The sequence below is a fragment of the Rutilus rutilus genome, assembly GCF_951802725.1.
Source record: "Rutilus rutilus genome assembly, chromosome: 11".
Lineage (NCBI taxonomy): Eukaryota > Metazoa > Chordata > Actinopteri > Cypriniformes > Leuciscidae > Rutilus > Rutilus rutilus.
This window is the reverse complement of record NC_140216.1, coordinates 27,055,824-27,068,994: the sequence shown is the minus strand read 5'-3', so window position 1 is coordinate 27,068,994 and position 13,171 is coordinate 27,055,824. Positions and strand designations below refer to the sequence as shown.

Here is a 13,171-nt window from a genome sequence, read left to right as displayed (position 1 = left end):
ATATAAACAAACTGCTTATGTGTGGACTGGCGTCTATGGGTGACCCAATTTCAGATGCTTTGTTCGTGGTACCCGCTTGCATCATTTTTTGTATCTCAATCCAAGCAGCATAACTGAAATTATTTATAATTAAACGGTTTCTGTATCATCATATTTATATTTTCAAAGTGAATCTCTTTGCATTTGACAGTAAATTATCGATATTTACTCCTGAGTTGACTGACTTTTGCAGTGATTCTATCAGACATAACACAATTGGGTGTGTCTCAATCAGCTCCCTAGTTCAGTAATCAGGGCACTGTGTTGGTAATGAGACGCATGCGCAGATGACTTCACACACAAACTCAGTTCGACTGATAAAACTCGCTGCGGGCTGCGCGCGGTTAAGTGTGCGCGCGAGGCGTCCGCTGGAATTACCGTTAGTTGTAGCGTGCAAATTTACCGAAACTCTCCGCTTCCTTAGTGAATGCCTAATACTGGCTCTCATTACCAACGAGACACAGTTACATGTCTTATCGTCTTTTTGGAGTTGGACAAGAGATGACGGGTCCCTAGCGACGCATAAGGTGGCCTGAATCTCAACCAAAGAGGAATAACAACTGAAGACAACATCCGAAGTTGGCATGAAGTAGTGCGCTTCGTCACGCATTCGTTCTAAGCAGATTTATGTCCTGGATTATTGCTCAAATATCTCCCTTATGACTATATCTTGAATACGAGATCCAGCTGGTTCAGTTTAAGTGTTTTTGAAGACCGTTTGTGTCATGATGAATTCCAGGCGCACGTTGTTTTTTACGGTCTATGTTTGGGAGTCGATGGTGCTGTCCAGCGTCCTGCTTCTGCACATCATTCCTTTGTGTGCTAATGGTGAGTACATGTTTGAGTTGTTGTTGTTGTTATTATTATAGAATATTTCTAAATGCTTGCCTTTCCTGCGTTTAACAGAGATTCCAACAGATCGTTTGTGACCTGTTGGAATCAGAGCCATCGAAGACAAATATGTAGTATGAAATGTACTTTAAAACATTTTAAACAAAATTACAATATATTCTTTAAAATTGTTTCCGGCGAATTGTGTCTCTAAAAATATCACTCAAAAATAATGTTTACATATGAATTACCTTAGGCTATGTAAAATATATTTACATTTTTTAGAATACTTGAGACAGCTCGGGTTATCTGGGAATTTAGAAACTATGTTTATTTTAAAATGTACGTAAATGAGAGAACATTTACTAAAGCACAACCTCATTCTAGTTCTTTTATTCAGTTCATTCAAGTATTATTTTTCTTATTAGCATTTCTATAAATATAATTTCAATGTATTTATCCATGGCTAATCTTGGACCAAATAACGTACACGTTTTATAAATTAGCAGTATTCTGGTCAATTTTGGTTCTTACATTTTTCTTTTTTCTTTTACACTGTTGCTTTAATACGTCACGTGAAGATGCGGTCAATTGGGTTTGCTGCATGTCTACTAAATCTTCACATTGGTGGGGTTGACCTGCATCACACTACTGTTGCCTTGGCCAAACAAGTGACTGTTTAAAGCTCCTTATGCAAATGATAAATTCCTTCTTTACACAGTTGCATTTAGCTGAACCTCTGACCTCTTGGCTGACTTCCCAATGTCTATGTATTATAGCATCACTGCATGCATCTTGCATCAACATAAGACGTTTATTAAGCTTGGGGGCTCTGATGATAAAACTGACCCAAGCACTTTGGTGAACTCAAAATGCCCTTAAAAAGCACACAACTCTATCCTTTTAGGTTGCTTTTTATGATCAAGTCATTTAACAAGTCCAGTGCTCTTGTTTTTATTTTAGTTTGCTTTTGTAACTACTGCAGATTCTAGTTTGGTCTGTCATTCCCTTTCCCTCTCATTGAAATTCCTTTTTTAGAGGTGAACTGTAACTGAGGGTGTATGCATGTGGGGATTGGAACATGTAAATGGCACAGTTCCTCTGACATGTTGCTGGAATTGATTAACACACTTCCTGGTAAATTATGATTGACAGTATTGATTAACACACTTTGTGGTAAATTATGATTGACAGTATTGATTAGTAGGCTGCAGAAGGTGGCTTTAAAGTAGTATAATATACAGTTTTTGATAGCCATGTTGATACCGATATCTTGGAGAGCAGGGTGTCTGATATATATTATACTGCTCTATTTATTATGAATAATATGCATAACAGTTGCTGCGATTAAATGTAAACATTTTCATATATTTGCTAAATAAGAAATAGCCTAATTGATATAATTTTTTTTTTTAAATAAAGTTATAATTAAATAAACAGATTTATTCTTTAGAAACCTATTGATTTTGTGATCATATTATAGTATATTTCACACAGAAATAGTTAAAACATTAATAAAAAGGTAAATGCTATAACCAACAATGCACTGAGTAATCTGGTAAGTTTGTGCGCACTCAAATAAAGACCAGGTAAGGCTAATTTTACAAACAATACACAGTGAGTGACATGACATGATGGCAGCAAACCGGATATAGCGCAACATAGATTGAAATCAATCAAGAATAAAAAAAAATGCTCATGTCTGCACTTCTGGGCACTGTCTAAATAAAGTCCCATTCCTGTCAAAATACGAAACGTTTTTGCTAAACAGTCGTGATATATCGGTCGACCACTACTTTAAAGTCAACGCAAAATCAAAATGGGCTTTGCTGTATACACTGTTCTTGTGGCACTCCCTTATTGTGAACGATTAATTGGTGCACATTATTCCAAAGAAAAAGATGTTTGTCGTCTTTTTCAACCACTGACTACTTGTCAAATACACCACTTTTCACAATCTATCCATTCTCGAAACAAGTCCTGCCCACAGCATTCTCTGATTCCTTTAGAAATAAGTTGGTGTTGCGAACACCATTTTAAATTGACTTCATGCACTCAGTCATGCTGAGTGCTTGAAGTATACTTGGAGAGTTCAGTCAAACATATTTATTATCCAAGTTATTAATTTAATTGAAATGTATTGTGTATTGTTGACTGTTGTGCAGGGGTAGCAACTATACCTTCTTCTGTTCATGATTTGTCTCTTTTGTTATTATGCTGAACTAGGGACAATCATTACTATAACTGAAACATGCATTGTTAGTGCTTAGCTGAAATTAGTGGACATGCTGTGACAAAAGGCTGTCACTGTACTTTGTGTTTTTGCCAAGACCTGGCACACACATCCTCAACCTTAGGAGAGAGAGAGAAAAAAAGACAAAAAGGGAGGATGCATTCACAAAAATGTGCATAGATTTAGTCTTTGAACCATGCAATAACACTAGTCTGTCTGGATGTTTATTTTAAAACCTCTAAAACCAACCTCTGATCGTTTTTTTAGGGCACTTTCTCCCTAAAGTTGTTTAGATCCTTTCCATGCACTGCACAAGAGAGCCATCTGCCACTGCGGCCTCATAACAGCAGAGACTGTCAATGAGCATTAGCATCAACGAGCAAGTGTTAGCGCCCGCCTAGCCTGCCCATATGGAGCTCCCAGTGAGGGCCAATGGTATTTATCCTGCCAGACGCTGACACTAGAGCTGCCTACACTGTTGGAAACTTATGGAACTACATAACCTGTTGGACACTTGCTGATCTTCAGCGTCTGTGCAGTAAAACATTACAGTCGAATTAAGCATGTCACTGATCCAATTTTGTACTTGTTCAACATTTCTAGGTTTAAACTGACAAGGGGACGATCTCTTCCGAACGCCTGATGATATAGACACATTGATCATGTTTACATGCACAATAATATTCCTGCATTGACTGGAATTTGGACATTCTGATTATGAATCAGTCATTCAAACACATTAACCTGATTATGACAAAATGATGGTATCTAGAAATCCACATACGACAGCTTATATGGGTCAATAACATGACGTTCATATAAGAAGTATTGTTTTATGTTTTGGTATCTTAAACCCCCAAAATGTCACAGACTATTTAAAATGGTGTTTTAATAATAATACATTCAAAATAAAATACTAGGCTATGTCATCATTTTATTTGTAAAAGCCTTTCCTTTTAAGCACATTTTTTATAAATATCAGTTGTTTTAAAGCTTTTGAGATACATTTAAAAAAAAAAGCTCTTGTCCGGCAATATATTATGTTCTCAAATGTCAGGGTGGTACAACTGCAAATATAGGTCTTTTATTTTGAAGTGAAACGATATTAACAGCTAATCATCTGGATAATGCATCATCCAGATGATTTCAATTTATGTTTGTGGCAGAGTGAAAAGGTTTGTAGATCTCTCTCAAATACTGATAAAAATGGCTACTTTCAAGTATGGTACACATTTCATGTCATGCTGTGCAAGCAGTGTAAAATTAGGAATATTTATTTCATCATAAACCTCTTTATTGTATTTATAAATGATATGCGTGAACTTGCTAATGAAAGCAAAAGCTAAAACAGGCATCCAAGTAGAAGCCTATTCAATGGAAAATTAGTTGCAAAAGTGAGTGTTGCGCCTCGCAAGCAGGATGTCAGGTGGTGCAACTGCAATGAATGTCCTTATATGAATTAAAACACATTATTTAAGTTAAATATATTTAAGCTAAGATTGTCTATTCTTTTTGTTTTTTAAATTATTGTTCTAAAATGTTAGTTTTAAGTTTAAGATGTTTTACACTTTCAGGTATTTTCGTGATGATGATTTTTAAATAATTGTAAATTATTAAAAAATAATTTTTAAAAAATCAAGTAAAAAAAAAAAGGTCACAAGGTCTTTAACCACTATGCAGTTACATCATGATTGTCAGGCGTCTTGGTTGTAGTAAATTGCACGAAACATGAAAATACTACAATATGTCTTTAATAACAATGCTTTATATAACACAGGAATATATAAACATCAACCAAGTTAAACTACGACGACATGGAACAATGAACAGGGGTCCGTTCTTCAGGGGTGATCTTCTAATCATGATGCCAGATCTTCTAATCGTGATAACTGTTAGTCTCTGGCTAATTTGGTTCTTCAAACGAATTTGTGGATTTGATTAAAATATCTCGATTAAGTCATATGAGAATACTGTGCGTTCTTGTGTTCATTGGAAAGGGGAGATAGTAGTAGTAGTAGTATACTTTTATTGTCCTCGAAAGGAAATTTGTTGTGGACTACATGTTGCTGCATAAACATATAAAAATAGGATAGGCCTATATCGATACATTGAATGATCAACAATGTAGCGATTGGCTGTCGGCAAGACAGCAATGTAATGACATCATATTAAAAAAGAACATCACACACCTGACGAAAAACAGCCAAGCGACCAAAACAACATAAAGGTTATAATAGATAAATGAAAAGTACTTATTGCACAATTTCTATAATTTTTTTACAGGCTTTACATTTTTATTTAAATGTTGTAATTAGCTATTTGTTTAATTTTACCTATGAAGATGATTTGTTACGTGACAGCATTAATTAGTTTCTGAAGGGTCAAGTATTTTTTTATTTTTTTAATGGCACAGCAGACAGTATAAAAAAAAAGTAATCTTTCAATTAGTAAAACTGGATGTATCTATATTATAATAGACTACACAACATTATAAGATTATTTGCACATGTTTTTTTAAATCATTATTATTATTTAAAATTATTATCATTCTGGGTTCATTAGGGTATCTTGTAAGAAAGTAGCGGTGGCTGGAACAGACTTTAAAGTATCACCTCCGCTTAAAAAGATGCAATTTAATTTGTTTGCATGAAATAAGTCTGCTCCCGAGAGTAGGTTTGTGTTTACGGATGAGCTTTGAAGAATTTAACAATTCTGATCATGTCAAATCGTCAACGATGAAATCCAGCTAATTGAGTAATCCACGTATGAAGAACTGACCCCAGAGGAAACTAAGGGTTTAACACAGACAGAGTAATCAAAGGAACTACAAACAGGAGATAAAGTATAATGAATAACCATGGAAACTAAAATTCTCAGAGAAATCAGGCAAAACAGAACTAAAACAGAATGAGATCATGATCTGTTACAATGATGTTCTTGTTCATGTTGTTTTGTATAACACTTGTACTGATATTGAGGTGGGATATGGGTAAGGTTAGGGACAGGTTTGCTGGAATGGGTAGGTTTAAGGGTTAAGAGGTAAGGGAAAGGTTTAACAGTGTAATTATAGTACTATGTCATTACAGAAATTAATTAGAGATGTAATATGCAGTTATTTTTAAATATAAGTAAAATGTAAAAACATGTATGTACATGATAAGTTCATTGTACCAAATTATTAATTTAAATGTTTGTAGTAGTTAAAGACACTTAATATAAAGTGGGACTAAAAACTCAGCACGACAGTCTATTAAAAATGATGAGGCTGCAAGAGAAGCATATCTTGCAAAAAGAGAAGAGATGTGATGAATCTTCTTTATTAGTTATTATTATATTGTGTTCCATTATATTGTTGCTATGCATTTCATCTTTTAAACATTTTGATGAATGCATTTTTGATGTTTTAACTGACTTGAGCTGATTATTCTTTATGTATCAATATAAAAACATGTGATTTCTGTTTTTGATAAATGTAATACTTCTACTTCAATGGAGACTGTTGCCTGAAAAACTTGTATTTGTAATTGAAATGGGGGAAAAAATCCAGTATTTAGCATATTAATGGAGTCAGGTGGTGCAACCATGTAAATTCTTGATTTAAACCAACAAATAAAGGTCAAAGCGAACAAATGGATATACATTGTGAATGGTTATTGTATTGAATACATTTATCTGTATACTTATGATTATTGTCTGTCTTTAAAAGTAAAATTGGATGCTAAAGATACTAAATACCTGGCCACTAAAATGCAGTAATTATAAATTAATATGTATAAAATACACAGCCATCAAATAACAATGTGTTAGGCACTGTAGACACTCTAGGGGTTATTTTAAGATTTCACTTAGACATAAAATTAGGAATATTTTTACAAATATTTGGTTGTACCACCTGACATCTTTTGGGAGGTGAAGTTAAAAAAGTCAAAAATTAATTTAAACCTTTTAAACAAGTTTTAAGTGTTAACATTTCAAACAAATTATTCCTGACTCCAAAATATGCATTACATCCATTTAAAAAAGATTTTAAAAAATGCTTTCTATTGACTTATATTATATTAATCAGAATTTTCTGTCTCTGCAAGCGTTATTTGGAATATCTGCTGATTTCCAAACACAGAATAGTATTAATAATAGTATTTAGTGCATGTTCAAACAAAAGTAATTATGTATGTGTGCTACATTTTAGATGTATAATATGAAATATTATTGTATAATATACTTTTATAATTTAATAAAATGATATAAAAATCATATTCATATATTATATTCATATTAATATTAATGTGAATAATAACAACAATAATAATAATAATAATGTTATATATTAATTATTATTATTATTATATTAAAAGCAAACATTCATGAATATTAAGGCTTAAAAAAGGTTGTGCATTGAAAATCAGATTTTCTAATTATCTGCTCTAATGTTCATTACTGGCTGATGCATGTCCCAAAACTAAAATTTCTCAATGCACTGAGTGTAGTTTTTAGCTCAAATATTTGATTAAAGTGGCATAATTATTAGTGGGTCATACTGTACAACAGTTTTGCAGGTTTCATGGATGGGGTGCATGATGCTGGCACTGTTAATCCAACAGGTTTGGCATCTCTATATGTCTGTTCGGTTTCTCGCTAATACTGCTGTGAACCTACAGTACACCCTGTCCCTGATGCCAGAGACATTCATGTCAGCTCCCCTGCCAAGCAGCATCACAGTACTATTTATAAATAAACACATGAGTGCCAGTGTGTGTTTTATTCAGCAGAGCTTAGAATGACACTTGCCTTTAGGTTAAATCATCAGATTTAGGTGAGCTGGCTTAAATGTTGAGTAGTCTATTGCATAATGATCATTGGCTGCATTGTTGAACTAATTGGCAGGCATACATGGAATCTGCACCCGCCCGGTCATTCACGAAGTTCAACATGTTCTCTAACCCTTGTGCATTTTAGTGATGTTGAAACCAAATTTGCGGCAGATCTTTTTTTCTGTATTATGTGTGAAACAGATTTTTTAATAAAGAATAACATGTAGGGCAGGGAATTGTTTCTATTCATCGGTTGTTTATTGGATAGAGGCAGATCTGAATGCTAGCTAGGGCTTGCTTGCATAAACTAGTTAGCTATGCTACTAGTCTGCGCTCTCAGAAGCCATCGAGTACTCAAGCGTGCAGTAACTATAATGATCTGCATCCTTCACATACAGGCTCCGTTTAACTCCACATTTAGACATACGCTCGCAAACTTACCTAAGCACTTCCCCTTGGAGGAATCCATGCCGCCATTTTGAAGTGCGTTCAACTTCGTCAAGTGGGCCAGGGTAGTGTATTTAGACCAACCCTCGACCCCTCGATTTTGACAGAGGGAGTGAGTTTACTCAATATGTACACTACAGGCAGATCCATAGACCACAATGCAACAATTGTAGCATCACAGTAGATCACGCTTAATTTACCCTCACTCTACACAACTCTAGTGTATGATATTGAAGTTGTTTTGACATTTAACTGCATAATACTTGTAGCTACCTTAAGCTGAATGTTATAGTTTATTGTATTATCATTTTTGTTTGTGTAATTTTTTTATTTTCTCCAACAGCCAAGCATACATACAGCCTATATATCAAATTAAGACATTGATTAAAAAATACGAGGTCATGGATGAATTGTTGGACGGCATCATGGATGAATTGTTGGACGGCATCATGGATGATTTTTTCACAATAAGATCAAAAACATGCATTTTGAAAATAGGTTAATTGTCTTTTCATGCCAACTTTAAATATGTTGGCTAATTTAATTGTTGCAGCTACCACAAAGAATACTAGTCATCTCTATTTAATTTTTAAAAGGATAGTTTACCCATAATCTTCTGTGAAACACAAAAGAAGATATTCTGAAAAATATGTCAGTGGGGTCCAGTGTTCTTTTGAACTTCAGTATATAGACAATTCTTTTTTTTTCTTTTTTTTTCTAGGCTATATTCATAATAATAATTTGTAATTCCAGTGTTAATGCCTTATCTGTGTACATGGAACATTTCGTTGGAGCATCTTGACATGTTCCTTCAAATATTTACCCAGATTGCAGGTTTGTTCGGGCCATCAGAAGCTTTTGACGCTTTTCTGCCGTCGGGCCAAACCGTTCTATTTGCTTAACCATTCCAACCCGTGCCGGTACAGATATGGTTTCATTTTCTACTTTGGGGCTGGTAAGGAGCTCTTTGGAATGTAATACAAGTTTTTCAGTCATTGCTTTGGAAACATGAGTTTACAGATGTAAATTGCGATAAAATCCCTTTAAGACAAGTCATTTCCCTCGGCGGCCATCTTTGAAACGCCTCTCGGGCATGCAAGTGCAGCTCCTATTTCTTTGAATGGGGAAACATCAAATTCTCCAAAACTGTTCGCCAAGCTTACGATTAAATTTCATGTTTGAAATCACCAATGAAATATGACAACAACTGTCTCATACATTTTGTTTCTTAACGCTCGAATCATGACACTTATACGGATCAGCGAAAACGATGCCGGGCCAGTAGTTGGCGAGGTCAAGAAACACTACGTGCCTGTAGACTGAACACGTAATACATATGACGTCACTTCACGTTTTTGTAGTTTAAACCGACTTGCACTTTAAAACCCGTTTTCAAAAGTTTGCATTTTCAGGCCCCCAATACGCCATTGTCATGTAAATGAATTGCCAAAATGCATAAAAAGTTTTCAGGTTTTAGTTGAAAACAGTGTTGTGTAAACAGACCCTCCAAGAGAGAAAGCTGGTGGGAGAGATGAGAGGAAGACAAGTTGACATTTGCAATTTTCTATGCTCTGCAATAAGTTTTTTCCCCACTCAAGAGTGTTACATAAGCCAAAAATGTCAACTACTGAGAGAGGAACATTATGTGCTGTTTTTTTAATGAAGATGAAGAGAGAACATTGAGATGGATTACATTCAACAGTACAGTGCTGCTTTTACAGTACTGTAGCACTAAAGCTTTATGTTTACATTGGTCTTCATTGATATTATTAAATTACTATCCTGATTATATGTGATATTGATTGTAAATAGAGGCAACAGTGAGATAATGAAGACCGCATACTTTCACACACTCTTACAAAATTGAAATGTCTCACTGGTGAGGTCATGAGAAAATAGTTCTCTTCTCTATTCCTTTATCACTCTCAATCATCTTACCCCCCTCACTATTCCCCTCTCTCTTGCGATCTTGACATGCTTACTAAACAGGCGACTGAAATCCCTCTCAAAGGCTTTGGCACTGGGCGGAAAGAGAAACGCACTCTCGCTGTCACATTTTCTCATCTTCACTCCATTATAGCTTGTGTTTTTTGTGTTATTTTTCTTTCAGCATCTCTCTTTCCCCAACCTCTCTTTTCTGTCAGCTGACCCCTTTGAAAATCAAAACAACCGTTTTCCTCTTGTAGCCTCTCTCTTGCTCTGTCTTTGTGTCGTGACAGTGTTTTATATTCGTCAATCCAGTGACTCTTTATCATTTATCCTTTAAATATTTCAAAATAGATTTAAAAGGATACAAATATTGCATTGATATTAAACTCTGTGCTGGTGGGAACCTAGATGAGAATTTAATCGAGTACTTTAACCTCACGTGAGGTACGTGAGAAATGATTCATGCATACGCGGTCATCTCCGTTTCCCTCTCATGGGGGACTGTGTGAATATATGAATGGGAGAAAGAGAGGAAGTGATTCAAGTGGATAGGACAGAGGGGTCTCTGTTTTACATGGCTTTTGAGATGTTCCAAAATGGCAGCCTCTTTACATTGCTTCTTGGCAACTTTGTGTGTGAGTGTCTGTTAGGGGTTGATGTGTGACTTGCATTTAATTTACAATGAAGAGGAATTAAACCATGGAAACTGAATTTCACAGTGTCAGTCAAATACTTTAAAGTATATTGTTAAAAGTCATTCAGTAAAATTTGACTAAATATTCCTCAATTCTGCTTTTTGAGACTGTTTGAATTTAAATTCAATTCAATTCAATTCAAATTTATTTGTATAGCGCTTTTCACAATACATATTGTTTCAAAGCAGCTTTACAGAAAGTGCATTTCAGAAATGTACATAGAGAAATACAGTTAGTTAATCATGTATTGATTTAGGGCATAAACATATCGCCAGCGTCGAGTCGTCTCTTCACAGGCGTCGAGTCGTCTCTTCACAGGCGTCGAGTCGTCTCTTCACGGGCGTCGAGTCGTGAAGAGACGACTCGATGCCTGTGAAGAGACGACTCTACGCCTGTGAAGAGACGACTCGACGAGTGATCAGAATTTATTTGGCAAGTGTGCACAAATACAAGGATATTTAAATGCTCATGTTTGCATGCTTTGTTATATATATCATATTTTGTATTACTTTATTATTGTATTTCTTTAATAGGCTAATTTATTTAAAACACACTACCTTTCAAAAGTTTGGGGTCAGTTAGAAATTTTAATAAATTAATACTTATATTCAGCAAGGAAGCATTGAATTGATTAAAAGTGACAGTAATGACATTTTATAGACCTAATACTACAAATGATTACGGTCACACTTTAGATTAGGGTCCAAATCCAATTCTCACTATTAACTACGACTATTGCTGCAAACTCCTAATTATTGTTTATTAATAGTTAGTAATGTAGTTGTTAAGTTTAGGTATTGGGCAGGATGCAGGGATGTAGAATTTGGTCTTGCAGAATAAGGCATTAATATGTGATTGCTTTATAAGTTCTAATAAACAGCCAATATCCTAGTTATACACATGCTGATAAGCAACTAGTTAATAGTGAGAATTGGACCCTAAAGTGTTGCCAATATTTCTATTTCATATGAATAGAAAGTTCAAAACAACAGGTTTTATTAAAGAATCCTGAAAAGGAAAAGTTTTTACCGTTTCCACAAACTGCACAACTGTTTTCAACATTGATAATCAAACGTTTCTTGAGCACCAGATTAACAGAATGATTTCTGAAGGATCATGTGACACTGAATACTGGAGTAATGATGCTGAAAATTCAGCTTTGCATCTCAGGAATAAATTACATTTGAACATATATTCAAATAGTTACAGTAAATGGTAATAATATTTCACACATTTTACACAATTACTGCATTTTGATTAAATAAATGAGGTCTTGGTGAGCACAAGAGACTTATTTCAAAAAAAAAAAAAAAATTCTCACTGAGCCCAAACTTTTGGACGGTAGAATATTTATTTCGTAATATAATATATTAGACAATCAGGAATTGAAATTTCAATGTGTGTTCATATTGTCAGGGTTCTGTCACTTCGGTCTAGTCTATTTCTTGGTTTTGTGACAGAGCCCTGACACTCATGTTTTGTCTTGTCTGTGTGCCTTATTTCATGTGCTTTCATGTCGTGTTTTGTCTTGTGCTGTGTAGCACGCATCTTGTGCTTACACTAGCTGTGTGCTTTCATGTTGTCATGTTTTGTGTGAACACGTGGCTTATGAGTGTTCTCATTGGCTGCGTGTTCATGTCTCGTTTTGTGTGAGCACATGGCTTGTCGTGTTTCCTTTTGCCATATGCTCTTCTGTCAATTTGTCTTGCCCCACCCATCTTGTTACCTGATTATTGATTCATTTGACCCACCTGTCCTCCCTCATTACCTGCTTTGTTTGCTCTCCCTATTTATTCTCCTTGTGTTTTCAGTCCTGTGCTGGTTCGTCGTTGTAATTCTACCTTGTATGTGCCTCCTGTCTGTTTTCTAGTCTAGTCTAGTCTAGTCTAGTCTAGTCTAGTCTAGTCTAGTCTATGACGTCTGTTTTGTTTTATTTTATTAATAAAGAAGCCCTTGTTTCCTGCACTTGAGTCCTCGCCTCATCTCCTCAACCCCAAACCCTGACACACATGAGGTGCATTGCATTGCATTAGATTGGATTACAGCATCAAGAGTAAATGCCTCCAAAAGACAATCAGTTAGGTCAGTGAGATTTTTCCAGTGTAAGAGGAATTCCCCATTGTGTGTTTATCTTTGTGCATTAAAGCTTACCCATCTCTCTCCAGACTGACCAATGCAAGTCTCAA

General features: G+C 35.1%; 1 protein-coding gene across 4 annotated transcripts in view; it reads left to right on the top strand.

Annotated features, from left to right (window-relative positions):
* The first annotated feature begins 325 nt into the window (after positions 1 to 325).
* cspg5b (chondroitin sulfate proteoglycan 5b) overlaps positions 326 to 13,171 on the top strand; it is a 39,735-nt gene continuing 26,889 nt past the window's right edge. For 3 of the 4 annotated variants that reach the window (XM_084424176.1, XM_084424177.1, XM_084424175.1), the window contains exon 1: positions 335 to 867. In XM_084424176.1, coding sequence (XP_084280302.1) covers positions 765 to 867 — 103 coding nt within the window. In that variant the 5' untranslated portion in view covers positions 335 to 764. Of the gene's footprint in view, positions 868 to 13,171 lie in introns of all 4 variants that reach the window. The other variant, XM_084424178.1, reaches the window with a different exon arrangement.